The sequence below is a fragment of the Leopardus geoffroyi genome, chromosome A2, assembly GCF_018350155.1.
Source record: "Leopardus geoffroyi isolate Oge1 chromosome A2, O.geoffroyi_Oge1_pat1.0, whole genome shotgun sequence".
In the NCBI taxonomy this organism is placed as follows: domain Eukaryota; kingdom Metazoa; phylum Chordata; class Mammalia; order Carnivora; family Felidae; genus Leopardus; species Leopardus geoffroyi.
Window position 1 is genome coordinate 81,357,547 of NC_059331.1, and position 20,264 is coordinate 81,377,810.

General features: G+C 34.7%; 1 protein-coding gene across 3 annotated transcripts in view; it reads left to right on the forward strand.

Annotated features, from left to right (window-relative positions):
- Nucleotides 1-20,264, forward strand: part of RELN (reelin) — a 531,804-nt gene that overhangs the window by 362,536 nt on the left and 149,004 nt on the right. For all 3 annotated transcript variants that reach the window (XM_045494541.1, XM_045494542.1, XM_045494543.1), the window contains exons 17-20: nt 133-199; nt 5,087-5,320; nt 5,983-6,144; nt 10,736-10,972. In XM_045494541.1, the coding sequence (XP_045350497.1) occupies nt 133-199; nt 5,087-5,320; nt 5,983-6,144; nt 10,736-10,972 (700 nt within the window). The remainder of the gene's footprint in view (nt 1-132; nt 200-5,086; nt 5,321-5,982; nt 6,145-10,735; nt 10,973-20,264) is intronic.

The following is a 20,264-nucleotide window of genomic DNA, read 5'->3' on the forward strand; positions in this document are numbered from 1 at the left end:
GTGTATAACATGCATTTAATGGACTAGATTTCATGGGGGTTGCTTCACAAAATTGATTCACATGCTGATGTTTTCTTGGTTTTTCCACTTGTTTTGCCTTATTTTTACTTGCTGTTTTTTCTCTGCCTGCAGTTTATATTGGTCCATCGTGTCTCAAATTCTGTTCTGGCAGAGGACAGTGCACTCGACATGGTTGCAAGTAAGCATTTTAAAATAATAATTATACTTCTTTTTTTTGATTACGTACTTTATATATTGAAGCCACAAGTCATTTTAACTTGTTTTAATTTCCATTTTAGGCTTTTGAGGTCTTTTGAAGGCCAAAGTAGGATACTCCAAATTGAATTTAAGCATAATAGAATATTAAGTGTGTTTTGTAAGTAGAAATTGATGAATAAATAACTTTTCTATTAAGCTAAATTGTAAATAAATTTAGCATACCTCATGTAAATTTGTGACCAAATTTGAATTCTTCACAGTTTTATGACTGCCTTTTCTGTCTTTGGTTACATTCTTCAATATGCTATTGAAGCTATTGAATATGCTTTAATATTTTAATTCCTAGCATGCTTTGTAAATGAATTATGAAAATCATTACTGACCCATAAACCCAAGGCTAAAGGAAACTGGAATGAGCCAAATTTAGCAGTTTGATGAGAAAATTCATCTTTGAGTATAATTCTGCAATCTTACTTACCTTTGAAAATGATTTGGGTCTTCAAAATGATATATAAAGTATTTTACATGATAATGATGTTGAATATGAAATCTGAAATTATATATAAATAGTTAATATCTAGTCACCACTGAAGCATTGTGTTATGTTTATAACGAGAATTGGTATTCATATGTATTATGTCATTCCCATATTAACATTTAATTATAAAATATTTGGGAGATTCCCAAAACCACAGACAATCTTGGTTATACAGCTAAGTTTTCAACAACTGATCATTTAGTTTGTCTCTTCTTGTCCTCCAAACAAAAAGAGTAATAATTAATTAATGGAGAACTCATAAAAGGAATTTCTGCCTGATCATTTGGAAATTATATGTATGAGGCAAGACACTTGTCAGCACTGAGAGTAGAGGGTCACGTTAACTTCTTAACTGTGTTGCAGTGAATTTAATTAACAAAGAAGTCACTCTGCACGATAGAAAGTATTAAAGAATTGAAAAGTTCCTATTCATATTCCAAAAGTGAAGAGGCACCTAGTGGCTCAGTCAGGCACCCAACTCTTGATTTCGGCTCAGGTCATGATATGGTTCATGGGTTCAAGCCCCACGTTGGGCTCTGTGCTGATGGTGTAGAGCCTGCTTGGGATTCTTTCTCCCTGTCTCTGTGCCCCTTTCCCTTTCTCTCTCTTTCTCTCCTTCTCTCTCTCTCTCTCAAAATAAATAAATACACTTTAAAAAAATTATTTAAAAAACCAGTGAATATGTGTCTCTGTGCTTTTGAATAAAACCACCAACTCCCACCCCAAAAGACTGACTCATTAGATCTGTGAAGCATTATCTGGTGTTTTCCTCAAGTTATTATCTTCATCTATTGTCCATATCCAAGCCATCCTCTCCTTAAGTGCCTTTCAAATAAAATGAACACAAGAATGACAGACATCTTTGTAATTCCTGAAAGTTGTCCTGAAAAGTTCTGAAAACAAATTATCTGAAATGACAACTGCTTTTATTAATGAAAATAGAAAGTGCTATTTCTAAAAAAAAAAGTGCTATTTCTAAAAAACCCATCTATAATTACAGTAATTCTACTTCATACTTCATTTTTTGTGTACAATATCCTGTTAGCGTTCAGTGGTTTTATTAAGGCAACCACCTGTGTCACTCATGATGGATGCAAACAGAAATCTGAATGGCCCTGTTATGCCTTTGGGCATTGTTTGTTTGTTTGTTTGTTTTTTAACACCATACATCATTTTGAACAATCATGGCCTTTTCCTCCTTCTAAGGTTTTGCAGAATATTTTCACCAGTTATAACTTGAGTTTTTTTTCCCTATTTCTGATGATATTTTACATAATATTCAATGGTTTTGTTCATCTGTGGCTGTGCTGTTTACTACATCCTTTAAAAAAAATTTTTTTTAATGTTTATTTTTGAGAGAGAAAGAGACAAAACCTGAGCAGGGGAGGGAGAGAGAGAGGCGCGCACACACACACACACACACACACACACACACAATCCGAAGCAGGCTGCAGGCGCTGAGCTGTCAGCACAGAGCCCCATGCGGGCTTGAACTCCCTAACTGGGAGATCATGACCTGAGCGAAGTCACATGCTCAACCGACTGAGCCACCCAGGTGCCCTGGTGACTACTACATCCTTTTCCGGCAATATATGCTTTGTCAAGCATGAGCAAAATTGCATAGAAAAGGAATTTATATTCGATACCATTTATTTCTCTTAAAACAGATGCTTGAATTTGGGGCCCCTGCAGCTTTGTTTCTCTTCTCACTTTGCTCCCCTCATCACTGCTATTATTTGCTACCAGGATTCCACCTCTCCTGCTGCCTAACATGTTTTTGCCTGTGTGCAATACTCAGGCCTGGATTTCTAAACTGATAAGTCTTTATTCTGATAAGCCCACCCCTGTTAGAGGTTCTAGTGAGAAGGGCAGAAGGCCTCCTTTTATCTTGACATTCAAGGTGACCATAATGCTACACTTGAGGATGGGTAGAAAAACCTGCAGAGGATATATTTAGAGTCAGGAGAGCCTCATGCCATTCCTGAAATCTCCTGTTACCCTACTGTTTCACTGCAAAACAAAGACTACAAATGTATTTTTAAATATATGAATGGAATCCTTATCAACATTTTATCCCAATTATATAACTTTTGATTAAAAGTACACTTCCAAGGGGCGCCTGGGTGGCTCAGTCGGTTAAGCGGCTGACTTCGGCTCAGGTCATGATCTCGCGGTCCGTGAGTTCGAGCCCTGCGTCGGGCTCTGTGCCGACCGCTCAAAGCCTGGAGCCTGTTTCAGATTCTGTGTCTCCCTCTCTCTGACCCTCCCCGTTCATGCTCTGTCTCTGTCTCAAAAATAAATAAATGTTAAAAAAAATTTTTTTTTAAAAAGTACACTTCCAAAACCACTAAATGGGAACGGACTCCAGTGTGAGTCTTCTCTAAATGATCACCAATTTCTGTCCAAACAGTGGTCCTAAGAAGACACATTTAAGATACACAGAAATGCATTTGCCCTGAAATGCCATGGTAAACCACATATAGTTCTCCAATGTCAAAATGTGTCTTCTTTAGCTAATTTGTTTATCCTTCTTGGAAATTACTTGGCTATTCACAGTTTAAATCAATGAGATAACATGGGAAAGAAGCAAACTGTGTGAGGCTTATTTACATGCTCCATAAATACTGTTTTTCTTTCCCAAAACCATCCCTAATGCCAAGACAACCTTCAGACTTCATGCTGTAGTAGGGTCCAACTTCCTTGATAACATGATGACGACTGTAAACCTTCTCCCTCAGAATATCCAATACACATTTGATACACCAGTGCTAAACAAGTAGCTTTCAAAGTTATGCCATAATATCACTTCATTGGTCCTACACTGCTTTATAAATGCTTCCAATTTTGGGAAGTTTTGAATGCTTAGATGAACACTCCTTACCCCACCCAAAAAAAGACACCAATTTTATTTTATAATGGGTGACATAGTATATATATAGTGAAAAAGAAATAGTACAATGAAAATAAAGAATTTAAAACTAATTCCTGATATGTAAATGCCTTAGAATATAAGAGGTTTCTGATATTCAACTAGTGAGTTATCTGTGATGAGTGTCCTAATATAAATATAGTAGAAAGTGGGGCACCTGGGTGGTTCAGTCGGTTAAGCATCTGACCTTAGCTCAGGTCATGATCTCATAGTCCGTGAGTTTGAGCCCTGCGTCAGGCTCTGTGCTGATAGCTCAGAGCCTGGAGCCTGCTTCAGATTCTGCGCCCCCCTCTCTCTCTGCCCCTTCCCCACTCACACTCTGCCTCTCTCTGTCTCAAAAATAAATAAACATTAAAAACATTTTAAAAAATACTTTAAATACATATATATATACATATATATATATATATATATATATATATATATATATATATATATATACACACACACCATACCATATATATATATGGTAGGAGACAAGTTGTTGTGTGGGGTTTATTTTGTTTTGTTCTTTTTCTTGAAGCACTACTAATTTGGGATTCCACTGAGGGGCAACACAGTTCTGCTAAGGACATCTATCTTGGTGAAGGTGTTCACATTCCCTTTATAATGTCAACCTAAGTTTGAAATAAAGATAGATTTATTTTCCAATCTTTTCCAAATATTTCAAATAATTTCTATCACAAACATAATGTGTATTTTTACATTTGTTCTTAGAGGAAATTTATTCTGGATATCTTTGGAAGTATTTTTTATTTATCTTTTATGAATTTAATGAACATCATTATGAATAAAATATATGTAATAATATAACTTTTACAAAAACTTTACATTGGAAATGTGCACAGATGTAGATGCATTCACAGATGAATCACTGGCATTGGTTAAAGATGAGTGCTGAATTATTGTTTTAATCAGAAGCTTTTTATAGCAGGGCTGTGTAAAGACTATATTCTTTTGTAATATTTCAGTCAATTGACTGTATCAAGTCTTTAGATTCAGTATTTTCCGGAGACTAATGAGCCTCACCTACCATTCAATCAAATGCTGGCCCCTGGACTTCCTCCTCCTTGAATTAGATTCATGGATCTCTGTAAGGACCAACAGCTTAAGATATTATTTCGTGATATCTTGGGGTGCCTGGGTGGCTCAGTCAGTTAAGCGTCTGACTTCAGCTCAGGTCATGATCTCACAGTTCGTGGGTTTGAGCCCCGCATTGGGCTCTGTGATGACAGCTCAGAGCCTGGATCCTGCTTCAGATTCTGTGTCTCCCTCTCTCTCTGTTCCTCCCCCACTCATGCTCTGTCTCTCTCTCCCCTTCAAAAATAAATAAAAACATTTTTAAAAAAAGAAAAATAGAAGATTCTTAAAAAAAAAATATTTCGTGGTATCTCTTTCAGGTGTGACCCTGGATTTTCTGGCCCAGCCTGTGAGATGGCATCCCAGACATTCCCAATGTTTATTTCTGAAAGCTTCGGCAGTTCCAGGCTCTCCTCTTACCATAACTTTTACTCTATCCGTGGTGCTGAAGTCAGCTTTGGTTGTGGTGTCTTGGCCAGTGGTAAGGCCCTGGTTTTCAACAAAGATGGAAGGCGTCAGCTCATTACGTCTTTCCTTGACAGCTCACAGTCCAGGTGAGTTAAGGCAGGGTGGAATACATATAGAAACCAGATGCTAATGATTGAATTTAGATCTATTTATTTTCCTTTTTTGTTGTTGTTGATATGTACATCTTTCGATTTTTAATCTAGAGAGAGCTTACAGTTAGTTGCTATAGGGTTAATTTGTCCTAGTTTTTAATAAATTAAAAGGCTTACTGACGACTTTAAGATACTAATGACTGACTGGTTTTTAAACATATGAAATGTTAGCATCAAAACTGTGTTCTTAAGCCAAGGGCTAGTTAATTATTTATGTAGTTTTATTTATTTGACAGCTTGCAGAGGCTGATTAGATTTATTCTACATCTTCCCTTCCCCCAGTGCCTCATAAATAATGCAGTAAAGGAATGATTGGCATTTTAAGTGTATGTACACGAGTGCATAGTATACAAGTATGTATAAATATATACTCATGTTTTGCATGGATATATCTGCATATAAACGTGCATTGACCTCATCTTCTACACATATTCATACATCTCACAGTGAAATTACTTACATTTTATAAGAGATGAGTAGAAACATGCAGCTTTTGAGTAATTCATTTAAATTTGTTTGAAATTCTTTATAAGCCAAAATGAACATTATGATGCAAATGTTTATGCATACGCTAATTACAGACAATTCATATCTAGGTTTCTCCAGTTCACACTGAGGCTAGGGAGCAAGTCTGTCCTGAGCACATGCAGAGCCCCTGACCAGCCTGGTGAAGGAGTTTTACTGCATTATTCTTATGATAATGGGATAACTTGGAAACTCTTGGAGCACTATTCATATCTCAACTATCATGAGCCCAGGTACGTTGGAAAGCATTTGGAAAAATGATTAGAGTGATATCTCTTTCCTGGGGAAATCATCAGTCAACTGGTGTAGATCAGATATTTTTCCATTGAGAGATGGTGAGGACAAAGATTAATGTGTCTTGTAATAAAAAACTAGCAAGCCACATTCTTCTATTTCATTTGTCTTACTGATTTCTGATAATTTGAAGAAATTTGTTCTCGTATTTTGAAATATACATCTAAGGGAAATATTTTGATGCCTAGGAAAGAGAAAAATAGTTAACACTATATTCCTTATTCAACTATACTGCAGCCTATTAGATATGATTTTGATATGACACTAAATTATAAACTCTGTTAACAACTATTTGTTAGCAATACATTATAATATGTTATAATAAATCATATGAGACAATAATTCTAAAACCTGATAACAAGTATGTATTTAAAATTTGCATGAAATATGTAGAGTCCCTGCCAAAGATTGAAGGGTGAGGATATTTTTAAAGTTCTTTCTTCAGGCCACTTCTGTTTCTCTTTAGCTTATACATTTCATAGTCTATAGTTGCAATTGTGAGATTTAAGTTTTACTTGAAGCAGAGGCATCCTTCGATGTTGTCAGAATAGTAATCACCACTGGTGGTACATTTTTAGCAATGCCCAGAGGGCCGTCTCCCCTTCTACGACAGTATTGACCTACTCACTGAAATTCTTTAAAAAATTGCACAAGAGGAGGATGGGAAAATTAAGTACCACTAGAAGAGGTAACACTATGGCTACATTCACAATTAGTGAAGAACTAACACCATTTGCCTTCCTGGAAGTACATTTTGATCACAGGGAAATATGAAAGAGCAAGGGTTTTGGGCACTGAGGTTTGCATTGGCACTGTGGCAAAAAGACAGGGGCACTGATGCTAGACTTTATATACTGAAAGTTGTTGCCTAGAGCAGTCTCTATATTTAAGTGTTTGTAAACAAATGAGAAATTTAATTTTCATAGAAAAGAAAGTAGCATGTAACAGAGAAAATAGCTAACAACTGTTATGAGTTGTAATTGTTTGCATTATAAAATTTTAAGAACACATCAGATGTGTTTTCCCTGTAAAAGTAAGTGAAAGGCTAACCTCAACTTTCTCACTCAGTAGACAATATGAATACCAAAAACACACTTCACAGACTCTCCATAGAAAACATTAAAAGACAATTAAATGAAAAGCAGGTTGATAATAATGAAAGCAGGACGAAAATATCACTGTCCTAAGTTAACTTGGTCTAAAACACAATTTTTTCTAACAAAGATGGACAGCTCCAAAATTCAATAATCAATCTTTATCATGAAATTTAATTAATCTTTGTTGATATGAAAAATAATTACACATTAAATGTGCTATTGCAAAGGTGCATTTAATCTTGCCTGCCATTTGACAGCAACATTTTTCTTCTAAGCAGAATCAACATGGCTTTTCAGAACTAGGTATGTGCATAGCTTGAAAGATTAAGATCCGAGTGGAGATTTTTTTTAAGAAGAGAACATGGTAGAGGTGTCAAGAACACTTTTATTTTCAATTGTATGTACATCTGCCCATGAGACTCTTCCTCCATCCCCCTCTTTCTTACAAATATTAATAAAAGTGACATGGCAGAAGTAGAATTTGATCTATTCTGGATACTAACTTATATTTTACATGATAAATAATACAAACCATGTGAATTCTTCACAGGAGAGTTAAATGTATCTTGATGCCTTTAGCCATTTGCTGTATTTTCTTCCGTCTAAATTGCTGCCTGTAACTACTGTCAATTCCATATTGTCCGTTCCTGCCATGGCTGTTTCAAAATGAAGTATGACCCGTAAATTAGATATTCTAGTTAGCTAACCACTGTTACTTCCATCCAATTTCTAATAATTCTTTTCCCTATGAGTCACTCAGTAAGTAAAAGAACTCTGGCTGCTTTCTATTTATAAATTTTAAAGCCTGTACATTTATCTAAGTTAATCTTTTAATTCAAACTGACTAGAACGTTGTGAACTAATTGGCATTTTCAATGTAAAACTTTATATCACTGCTGAAACTAAAATTATTCTAGATTTGTCTTAATTATAGGGCTTGTTTCTTATTCTAAAATTTTTATAAAGCCTATTTTTATTTGATTTTTGTTTTGATTGCTGTATTTGATTACAAAAATTTATGAGCTTAGTATCTACCCCAAAAGGAAGAACAATACAGAAAGTTGACCCAAATCCCTGGGTTCCCATCCAGGAATCTTCTGATCAAATGGTTCCAAAGGTATTGTAATGAGCTGATGCCATATGCAGAGTGGTGGAAACAGAGATTCCCACCCCACCTCATGATAGGAAGTAATTGTTAGGAGTACAGGCTCGAGAGCCATGCTGTCTAGGTGCAGCTCCTGGCATTGCCACTTAAAAGCGGCTTAACATTAGAGAGAATATTCAACCTTTTTGTGTCTCAGTATTCAAATTTCTATCAGGGTATAGTGACAATGTGTACTTCATTTATGCAGCAAGAATTTGTTGAGTTTTTGATGTGTGCCAGATACTATTCTAGATGCTAAGACATGATAGTGAAGAACCAAAAAGTGTATCTGACTTTGGCATAAGGATATTATTCCAACTTCACAGATGAAGGTGCTGAGGAACATAGAAGTTGAGTACCTTCCCTGCAGCTGCAAAGTTATTAACCATTAGGTGTCAGAGTGGGGACTTTAACCCAACAGTCTGATTACAGACCTGTAGTCTTAATATCATTGCCAAGGAAAATATTGGTCATTTCAATTACTGTTATCACACACATGTATGTATATGCACTAAAATAAGGAAATAAAGGAAAATAAACTTTAAAGTTGCCTGAAAAATTCTACTTTTCAGTTTTTTGGTTTTTGGGGTTTTTTTAAAGAAAGAGAGTGCACACATATAAGCTGGGGAAAGGGGCTGAGGTGGAGAGAGAGAGAGAGAGAGAGAGAGAGAGAGAATGAATCCCAAGCAGGCTCCATGCTTGGCACAGAGTCTGACATAAGGCTTGATCCCACAGCCCTAGGATCATGACCTGACCTGAAATCAAGAGTTGAACAGTCAACCACCTGAGCCACCCAGGCACCCCTCAGTTGTTATTTTTAAATTATATTTATTTTCATCAGAGAATAGTAACTGCTTTTAAAATTATTATAAAGGAAAATTATAATTTTCTAATAACATGATGATCAAATTAAATGATTAAATTAATGCATGATTTTTTTCATTATTGAGCCAGTTTGAATATAGTTTAATTAATTTCTTTACATATTTGGTATGTTAATATAAATAAATATAGTTATTTGACTATTTAATAAAAATATTTAGAAATTAAAGTGAAAATTACTAAAATACTCAATTTAAATTTTATTCTTCCTTCTAATAAATTCACATGGATAAAAAAATTCACAGATTTAAAGTTTTTAAGACCAAAAGTATTTAAAAGTATTTAAAAACCATAAAAACTACTGCTCTGTCTTTTTAATTTAAGCACTGTTTTTAAATTTATATTTCTATATTTGAATAATGATTTTTCCTTATTTAAAAAGTACGTTTTCTCCCATTGCAAAAAATTCTGCCTGTTTTTTACTGGTCATTTGTATAACTAATAGTGATGAAAATCATGTTATTCTATCCCATATTTCCATATACAAATTATTTAAAGAGAAAATAGGCATTATTTTTAATAACTCTACATAAGAAATTACATTTCCATGGTTTTAACATTTCTTGACACAATAAGAAGAAACATAATACAAATATGAAAATCAATCTAATTTCTAATTCATTCCAGCCTTAGACACTGAAGTTTTTAAAGAATTTGTTTCTAAGTTACCCAACTAGTCACTTGTCTTAGGGAGCTTTCCTTTGCTCACTAGGAAAAAGACTCAGTCCCTTTAGCATGTGTTTACTGCTAACACCTCTCCTGGTGTTTAATTGTACATTGATGGAGACAAATGTTCCATTTGCCATTTGCTTCATGTCTCACCTTGTGTATGGATGTGAGCAGCATGGAATGTGATTTATGGAGCTTTCAAGCAGATGTCGTTGCAGTGGCAATTAATGTATGGTTCCTGCTGCTGTGTACAGTAATTGCTCCTGGAAATTAGATATTATTCTTAATTTTCTTCCCCATTTGTCACATACAGGTTTGTTGTCATGGCCACCATGACACAGCAAGTCACCTCATACACTGTGTTCAACTGATGGGAATTAGGAAGGGCCGCAGTTCCAACCAGCCTCAAACTGTAATATGTGTAACAAGATGCCCAAGCTCCTTTTTCAGACTAAGACAAATCCTGCCACTTTGACAACAACTGTGTTTTATTGAGTTAGCTTTTCTGAAAGCAGATGAATGCAAGCAGTCACATTTTTTGATGGGTTTGGAAGACTTTGTTTGAGTCAGACAGGAAATCGGAAATCTCAGAAGAATGTTTATAATAGTGGGAGAACTATTTTTTTAATGCTATACTACGGGAAAAAATATGCTGTTGTAAACGTTTGTATTTTAAGATACCAAAGTAATCTGAATTTTTACTTTTATTTATTTATTTATTTATTTATTTATTTTTAGAATAATCTCCGTAGAGTTACCAGATGATGCAAGACAGTTTGGAATCCAGTTCAGATGGTGGCAACCGTATCATTCTTCCCAGGGAGAAGATGTATGGGCCATTGATGAGATTATCATGACATCTGTCCTTTTCAACAGCATTAGCCTCGACTTTACCAATCTTGTGGAGGTCACTCAGTCTCTGGGATTCTACCTTGGAAATGTTCAGCCGTACTGTGGCCACGACTGGACACTTTGGTAAGAATTTCATCTCTGCTGTTGTTATAATTTACATTAAGGATTGGAACATAAGAATGATCTTCTGGTTCACCCAGCTCTTACTCATTTGCTGACAAATATTTACTGAATACGAACCATTTCAAAAGTCATTATTATGTCTACAGGTAAGATATCTTGGGAAGCAGAACTGAAAACAAAATACTGATAGATTTAAATAAATGTAAAATTTCACCATAGTTTTTAATCTCAAATTTTTATTTCCCACAGTTACATATAAAACCCCTCTTTAAAAAGTGTTAATAACTAAAGTCACTACCATATTCTCCTTTCATGGAGGCCCACCACAATCATGGTAAAATGTGAAATCACTCTAATGACTATTTTATTAAAATACTACTTCTCATGAGTTGTTCTGTTTTCATGCTGTCTTACATAAAGTCCAGGAAGTTTTTTCATCTTTAATTTATTAACTAAGATCTCCTTTTAAATCCATCTTATCAAGCAATGTTGGACCAGTAACTCATATAGTTAATGTTGTTGGGGTTTCAGGATTGTGGGATATCCTAGTCAAGATAACCCATCTTAGATTTAACCCCCCTATAGGCAAATGCAAGCTTAATTATACAATAATCAGTAAATACGTAATTTAAGACTGTGATTAGTACTTCAAGAGCATCAGTAGGATGACACAATAGTGATTAACTGGAGTTGGGAGGCGGCTACCTAAGGTACAAAGGAGGAGACTATGTTCAGATAGTTCAGATGGTGGATATAATATAGTTCACTGATTAGAACAGAGAAGAAAAAGGAAATTCTAGCCACATGATGATCTGATGGAAGAACATTCCAACTAGGAAAATTTGCAGTGCAAAGACTCCAGAAGTGAGAGTGACCATGGTATATTCAAGGATCAGGAAGCCCAAGGAGGGAGGGAGCAAAGGTGAGGAATAGACACCAAGAGTTGTGCAGAGGCCAGATTATGTAGGGCTTCTAGGCTCAGGGACTCTAGATTAAAACTCAAGTCTACATTATTCCAAAACCCATAGCCTGCACCAGTGTGCAAACTGCCCCTCTGTGGGTCCCTTCAGGACTTTAAACATGATTGAGGAATAATTTTCTAAGAGAGTTTTACTTTCTGTGGAGTCACGGTCAGACCAATTTAATTTCTCCAGACGAATATCACTGAAAGCTCTTCACTGCAGTTGTCTCCAGAGAGCATATCATAAATGACCCATCGGTGACCTTATCATAATGAGAGGTAAATTTTACACACCGTTGCACAGAAAATTACCTTTGATGGGAATTGTGCATGTAACTCACATCTCATACACAGCAGGCTAAAATTCTAGCATCAAAATGACAGCTAATGGAATGGAAGTGCAGCTGGTCACTTTTGCTGCAAGCACTGTGGAACTAGATAGAATGAAATTTCTATATGGCAAAGTATGAAAGGTTATATTACGTGTTTTCTATCTGATAGCCTCCAATGCTGGTTTTTATGGACATTCTTTCTTAGTCCTAGAGCCTTCACAGAAAACAAAGAGGTGACGTAAAATAAGAAGATGCAAAGATGTAAGCCAAAATGAGATTTCTTAGAATTATATGCTTCTGAAAATTTAAATCGACCTGAATTAACAACAGTTCAAATCGGTCATACACCATAAACTGTATCCCTCAAGATTTGTGTGGTAATTTTTTTTCCAGCACTTTTAATACAACAAAGAGTCATATCATGAATGCAAGTCCTGTATCGTGTTTATTTTCATAAATAGTTAACATCTGCTCAAATAAACTCCAAAGTTGCTGAGCATTTTAATTCAACACTTGGGTTGAATGCATGATAAGAGCAGTTTAATTTCTGTGCTTTGATCAAAACCCTAAGAACAATATCCTTTCACACAAGTCTGATGAATATTCTTAACCCACCACTGCTTTAATTGGTGGAGATACATTTACTTTGTGAAAATACAATCACAGTAATTATAAAAAACCATAAGAAAATATAAATAATTGTACAATCCCCATGGGCACCTTAAGCAGCACCGTGGGAGTTTTATTAACAACCACATGTGAGCAACCAGATTTGACTTTCTGAACTTCTCTGAAACGCGAAGGAGTTGTCTTGGTTATGAAACAACAGAGTACACTCTGGCAGTGATAATGAGACTAGAGAAATACATTAACCACTTTAATAAGGACATGAAAAATTCTTGCTGCTCATTAAAATGAAACAATGTGGAAGATCTCAAACTGTTCCCATTTTCTTAGCCAATGAGTCAGAATAAAGCCCCTTTTAATGACGTTGTTTTCTCTTTGCTGCTGTTGAGGAATATATTGTTCAAGTTCAACATGAACTCACTTTGGCAGTGTGTTTCAGAAACACTTGTTACAATATTGAAATTCAGGTGATGGTATTGACCAACTATTTATCCTAACTTCTAGTCCTAAAATGTTATAATTTTAGTGTAAGACCTTTGGAGCATATTACCTTATTAACTAAACATTCTTTGAAGATGTTAAGTATGTAGCCTCAAACCTTCAATGACCCTCTTTCTCTCAAGGGAAATTTTGAAATGTATACATGTTCTCTACAAATGGCTGGTGTTAAATTAATTATTGTTGGCTTTTCCCAGCTGTGAGTTCATTTGGTTCTCATTTTCTAACTCATGACTTCCCATGTGCATGGATTGTTGCTGCTGAGTGTTCTCCAGGGAAAACTTGGACAATTGCTTTTTCATTAGAAGAATTACAGTCAATATACTATAAATCACTTTACAGTGTGTCATCGTAGAGCTCTTTTTTTCTGTAGATAAATGAATTGCTTTTAATTATTTGTAGTACTTTCCTTTCTTCCATGCATGGTATCTGCTATCAGAACCTCTATCTGCTTTATGTTCTAAAAATAGCCTTTAAAACTTCTTATATATATTTTAAGATCACTAAAGGCATCATTTTAATTGAGGTTTATTAAATATTATCTGACTAATACTATTAGTGACATTACCAAGGGACATTGACATTCCTCTGTCTAATCTGGTGAGGTATACAGGTGGTAAGGACATGCTGTCATATATATAAGGTTTTGGTGTCAAAATGTATACAACTGCAAAGGATGGTTGTTATAGCATATTAGAATTGGCAGTTGGTTTTAGTAGCAGAGATAAAGAGTTTTCCAGACAAGCAAAAGCTGAAGGAGTTTAGGGGTGCCTTGCTGGCTCAGCAAGTAGAGCATGAGACTCTTGATCTCAGGGTTGTGAGTTCAAACCCCACATTGTGTATGGAGACTACTTAAAAATAAAAAAAAGCTAAAGGAGTTCAGCACCACTAGGCAGGCCTTACAAGAAATATTAAAGGATATTTTGAAAGCTGAAGCAAAAGGGCACTAATTAGTAACAAGAATCTTTGAAAATATAAATCTCATTGGTAAAGGAAGGTATATGGTTAAATTCAGAATACTGAAATATGGTAGTGATGGTAGTTAAATCATTTATAAACATAGAATGAATATTAAAAGACAAAAGTAGCAAAAATAATGATATAATAATTTGTTAAGGGCTACTCAAGATAAAAAGATGCAAATCATAAAATCAAAAACATAAAATGTGGGTAGAGGGAGTAAAAATGTGGAGCTCTCTAGTATACATTCAAACCTAAGTTATTATCAGATTAAAATAGACTATTACAAATATAAGATGTTTTATGTAAGCCTTGTGGTACCAACAAAGCAAAAACCTGTATAGTAAATACACAAAAGAGAAAGAGAAAGGAATCTAAGCATACCACTATGGAAAGTTACTAAATCACAAAGGAAAAGAATGAAAATTAAGAAAAAACAAACTAATGAATTAAAAATAGCTGGAAAACAATTAACAAATGGCAATAGTAAGTCCATACCTATCAATAATTACTTTAAATGTAAATGGACTAAGTGTTCCAATCAAATGACATTGAGTGGCTGATTGAATAAAAAAAATAAGATCCAACTATATGCTGCTTACAGGAGACTGATTTTAGCTTTGAGACCACACACAGACTGAATGTGAGGGGATGGAAAAGATATTCCATACAGGTGGAACCCAAAAGAAAGCAGGTTTAGCTATACTTATATCAGACAAAATATCCTTTAGGGGAAAAACTGTAATAAGAGACAGAAAAGGTGACTATATAATGAGAAAGGGGTCAATCCAAAAAGTGAATATAATGTTGGTAAATATCTATGTGCCCAACATAAGAGGACCTAAATATTTAAAGCAAATATTAACTGACCTTAAGGAAGAAATAGAAAATAATAATAATAGAGGGCTTAAATAACCCACTTACAACAATGGATAGAGCATCCAGACAGAATATCAATAGGAAAATATTGAATCTAAGACACACTAGGCTAGATGGACTTAACAGATATTTACAGAACATTCCATCCCAAAGCAAAGAATACATATTCTTATCAAGCACACACAAAATACTCTAAAATATTCTCCAGGATAGATTATATATTAGGCCACAAAACAGGTCTTAATAAATTTAAGAAGATTGAAATTATATCAAGCAACTTTTTCTACCACAATGGTTTGATACTAGAAATTATTTGCAAGGAGAAAATTAGAAAATTCTTAAGTGTGGAGATTAAATAACAAACAATGGGTCAAGAAGATCAAAAGAAAAATTAAAAAATATCTTGAGACAAATGAAAATGGAATTACAGCATACCAAAATGTATGAGATGCAGCAAAAAGCAGTGCAAAAAAAAAAATTCAGAGCAATAAATGCTTACATTAAGAAACAAGAAAGATCTCAGGTAAACAACCTAACTTACACTTCAAAGAAGCAGACAAAGAAAAACTAAGCCCAAAGTTAGCAGAATGAAGGAAATAACAAAGATCAGAGCAGAAATAAATGAAATAGTGATTAAAAAGACAGTAGAAAAGTCAATCAATGAAAGCAAGAGCGGCTTTTTGAAAAGATAAATGAAACAGGCAAACCTTTAGCTAGACTCCCCTCTCCCCAAAAAAAGAAAGAAAGAAAAAAAAAGGACTCAAAATTGGAATTGAAGAGGGATTACAACTGATACCACAGAAATACAAAGGATCATAAGAGAACTGTAAACAATTATACACCAACAAATTAGACAACCTAAAAGAAAGATAAGTTCCTGGAAACATTCAAGTCACCAAAACTAAATCATGAAGAAGTGGAACATCTGAACAGACAATTACTAGTAAGGAGATTGAATCCATAATCAAAAACTTCCCAACAAACAAAAGTCCAGGACCAGACAGATTCACTAATGAATCTACTAAACATTTACAGAATAAGTAACATTAATTCTTCTCAAACTCTTCCCCAAAATAGAAGAGGATGGAACACTTCCAAACTCATCTTATGAGGCCAGCATTACCTCGATACCAAAACCAGACAAAGACACCGCAAGAAAAGAAAATCACAGGCCAATATCCATGATGAACACAGATGCTAAAATTTTCAACAAAATATTTGAAAACTGAATTACAATACATTGAAAGAATCATACACCGTGATTGCGTGGGATTTATTCCAGGGATGCAAGGATGGTTCCACCTGTGCAAATCAATCACTGTGATGTACCTACCACAAACAAAAGTAAGGATAAAAATCATATGATCATCTCAATAGATGCAGAAAAAGCATTTGGCAAAATTTATCATCCATTTATCATAAAAACTCTCAACAAATTGGGTATAGGTGGAATGTACCTCAACATAATAAAGGCCATATCTGAGAAGCTCACAGCTAATATCATACTTTATAGTGAGAAGCTGAAACTTTTCCTGTAAGATCAGTAACAAGACAAGGATGCCCACTCTTGCCACTTTTATTCAGTATAGTACTAGAGGTCCTTGTGGGAGCAATTAAAAAAAGAAAAAAAACTAAAAGACTCCAAATCAGAAAGGAAGAAGTAAAATTGTCTCTATTTGCATATGATATCATATATATACATATATATATATATGTGTGTATATGTGTATATATATATATACACACACACACACACACTTTAAAGACTTCACCAATAAACTGTAAGAACTGGTAAACAAATTCAGTAATGCTGCAGGATAAAAAATCAATTGTTTATATACTAAAAATGAACTAGCAGAATGAGAAGTTAAGAAAACAGTCCCATTGACAATTGTGTCAAAAAGAATAAAATACCTAGGAACAAATTTAACCAAGGAGGTGAAAGACAGGTCCATTGAAATCCAATAAAATAATGATGAAAGAAATTGTAGAAGACATGAATAAATACAAAGACACTCCATGTTTATAGATTGGAAGAATTGATATTGTTTAAATGCCCATAGTAGCCAAAGCAATCTACAGATTTAATGCAATCCCAATTGAAATTCCAATGACATTTTCCAAAGAAATGGAACAAACAATCCTATAATTTTTATGGAACCACAAAAGACCCCAAAAGCCATCTGAGCAATATAACCAAAGCACTCATGAGAAAAAAGAACAAATCTGGGGGCATTATACTTCCTGGTTTCAAACTGTATTACAAAGGCACAGTAATCATAATAGTATGGTATTGGCATGAAAACAGACACATAGATCTACAAAGAACAGGATAGAGAGCTTAGAAATAAACCCATGCATGGGTGTAAAAAATATTCAGGAGCACCTGGGTGGCTCAGTCAGTTGGGCATTGGACTTCGGCTCGGGTCATGATCTCACGGCTCTAGAATTCAAGCCCCACATCAGGCTCTGTGCTGACAGCTCGGAGCCTGGGGCCTGCTTCGGATTCTGTGTCTCCCTCTTTCTCTGCCCCTAACCCACTCGCATTCTGTCTCTGTCTCTCTCAAAAATAAATAAACATTAAAAAAATTCATTTTTTACAAAAGAGCCAAGAATGTTCAATGAGGAAAGGACAGTTCCTTAAGTAAATAATATTTAAAAACTGGACACCTACATGCAAAAGAATGAAACTGGACCACTATCTTATACCATACACAAAATATCTCAAAATATGAATTAAAAACTCAAACATAAGACCTGAAACCATAAAACCTCTAGAAGAAAATATAGATGGTAAGCATCTTGACATAGATCTTTGCAGTGATTTTTGGGGATATGACACCAACCAAAGGAAACAAAATAAAAAATCAACAAGTGAGACTATATAATACTAAAAGATTTCTTCACAGCCAAGAAAACCATCAATCTATGGAATGGGGAAAAATATTTGCAAATCGTATATCCAACAGGGAGTTAATATTTAAAATGAATGAAGAATACATACAACTCAATGGCAAAAAAAAAATAAGATGATTAAAAATAGGCAGAGGAAGTAAATAGATATTTTTCCAAGAAATACATGCAAATGACCAACAGGTGTGCAAAGGTGCACACCATCACTAATCATCTGAGAAGTGCAAATGAAAACCACAATGAGATATCACCTCACACCTGTTAGAATGGCTGGTATCACAAAGACAAAAAATAACAAGTGTTGGTGAGGATGTGGAGAAAAGGGAACTCTTTTGCTCTGTTGGTGGACATGTAAATTGGTGCAGCCACTATGAAAAACAGTATGGAGGTTCTTCAGAAAATTAAAAATAGAACTACCATATGATCCAGTAATTCCACTCCTGAATATATATCTAAAGAAATGAAATCATTTTCTTAGAAGATACATGTATTCTCATGTTTCATGGAGCGCTATTTATAATATCCAAGACATGGAAACAACCTAAGTGTCCATCCATGGATGAATGGATAAAGAAAATGTGGTTTATACATACAATAAAATATTTTCAGTCAGAAAAGAGAAGGAAATCCTACCATTCATAGTAACTTGGATTGACCTTGAAAAAAACTAATTCATGGATACAGAGAGCAGGTTGGTAGTTACTAGTGGTGTGGTGGCTGAGGGGGGCAGGAGTGGATGAAATGGGTGTAGGTGGTCAAAAGGCACAAATTTTCAGTTATAATATAAATAAGTTCTGTGGTTTTAACATACAGCATGATGACTAGAGTTAATAGTACCATACAGGCATACCTCAGATATACTGCAGGTTCAGTTCCAGACCACCACAATGAAGCAAATATCTCGAAAAAGCAACTCACATGAATTTTTTGGTTTCCCAGTGCATATAAAAGTTATGATTACATTATACTTAGCATATTAAGTGTGAAAAAATAGTATTATATCTAAAAAACAATGTACTTACCTCAATTTGAAAATATTTTGTTGCTAAAAAATGATAACCATCCTCTGAGCTTTCAGTAAATCATTATCACTGATCACAGATCACTACAACAAATCTATTAATAACAATAAAGCTTGAAATATTGTGAGAATTACCAAAATGTGACAAAGAGACACCAAATGAGCAAATGCCACTGGAAAAACGGCTCTAGTAGAACTTCACTTGACACAGGGTTGCCACAATCTTCAATTTGTTTAAAACAAACAAACAAACCAAAAAAACATATCTGGGAAGTACAATAAAGGAAAGCATAATAAAACAAAGTATGCTTGTATTGTATATTTGAGAGTTGCTAAGAGAGTAGATCTTAAAATTCACTTCATAAGGAAAAAAAATTGTAGCTATGTGAAGTGATTGGATGTCAACTAAACATTGTGGTGATCATTTCACTGTAAATACATATATCAACTCATTGTGTTGTATACTAATACAACGGGGTATGTCAATTATATCTCAATAAAAACTAGCAAAAGTTAAAGTAAAATAGATAGAAAAACATAAAAGTAAAAAAAATAGAAAAAAGAAAAGCTATAGTTTTCATTTTTCATGATGCTTGAGGAGAAGCAGATTTAATTAAAGAAGATTTAGAGACCAATGAGACATAGAAATGTTGAAAGGCTTCCTAGGTACTTTCATGGGTGTTAAAACAGAAGTTACTCATTCCTTGTTATGTCTAATTTTGTTTTTTTAATTAAAGCTCTCTCTTTTCTTGGGGCACCTGGGTGGCTTAGTCAGTTAAGTGTCCGACTCTTGATTTCGGCTCAGGTCATGATCTCACCATTTGCGAGGTGGAGCTCATGTCAGGCTCTGTGCTGTCAGCACAGAACCCACTTGGGATTCTCTCTCTCCCCCTCTCTATCCCGCCCCTGCTCACTCTGTCGCGCATTCTCTCTCTCTCAAAATAAATAAATAAATTTAAAAGAAAGAAAAAGCTCTCCCTTTTCTTTATACAAGAAAATAAAATAGCACTTGTCATGTTAGGGTCAGTTTTTAGGAAGAGAAATTTCCTTAGGTTTGTCCTGAAAGTAGAGAGAAAATAAAAGAGCAACACACAAGAAGTG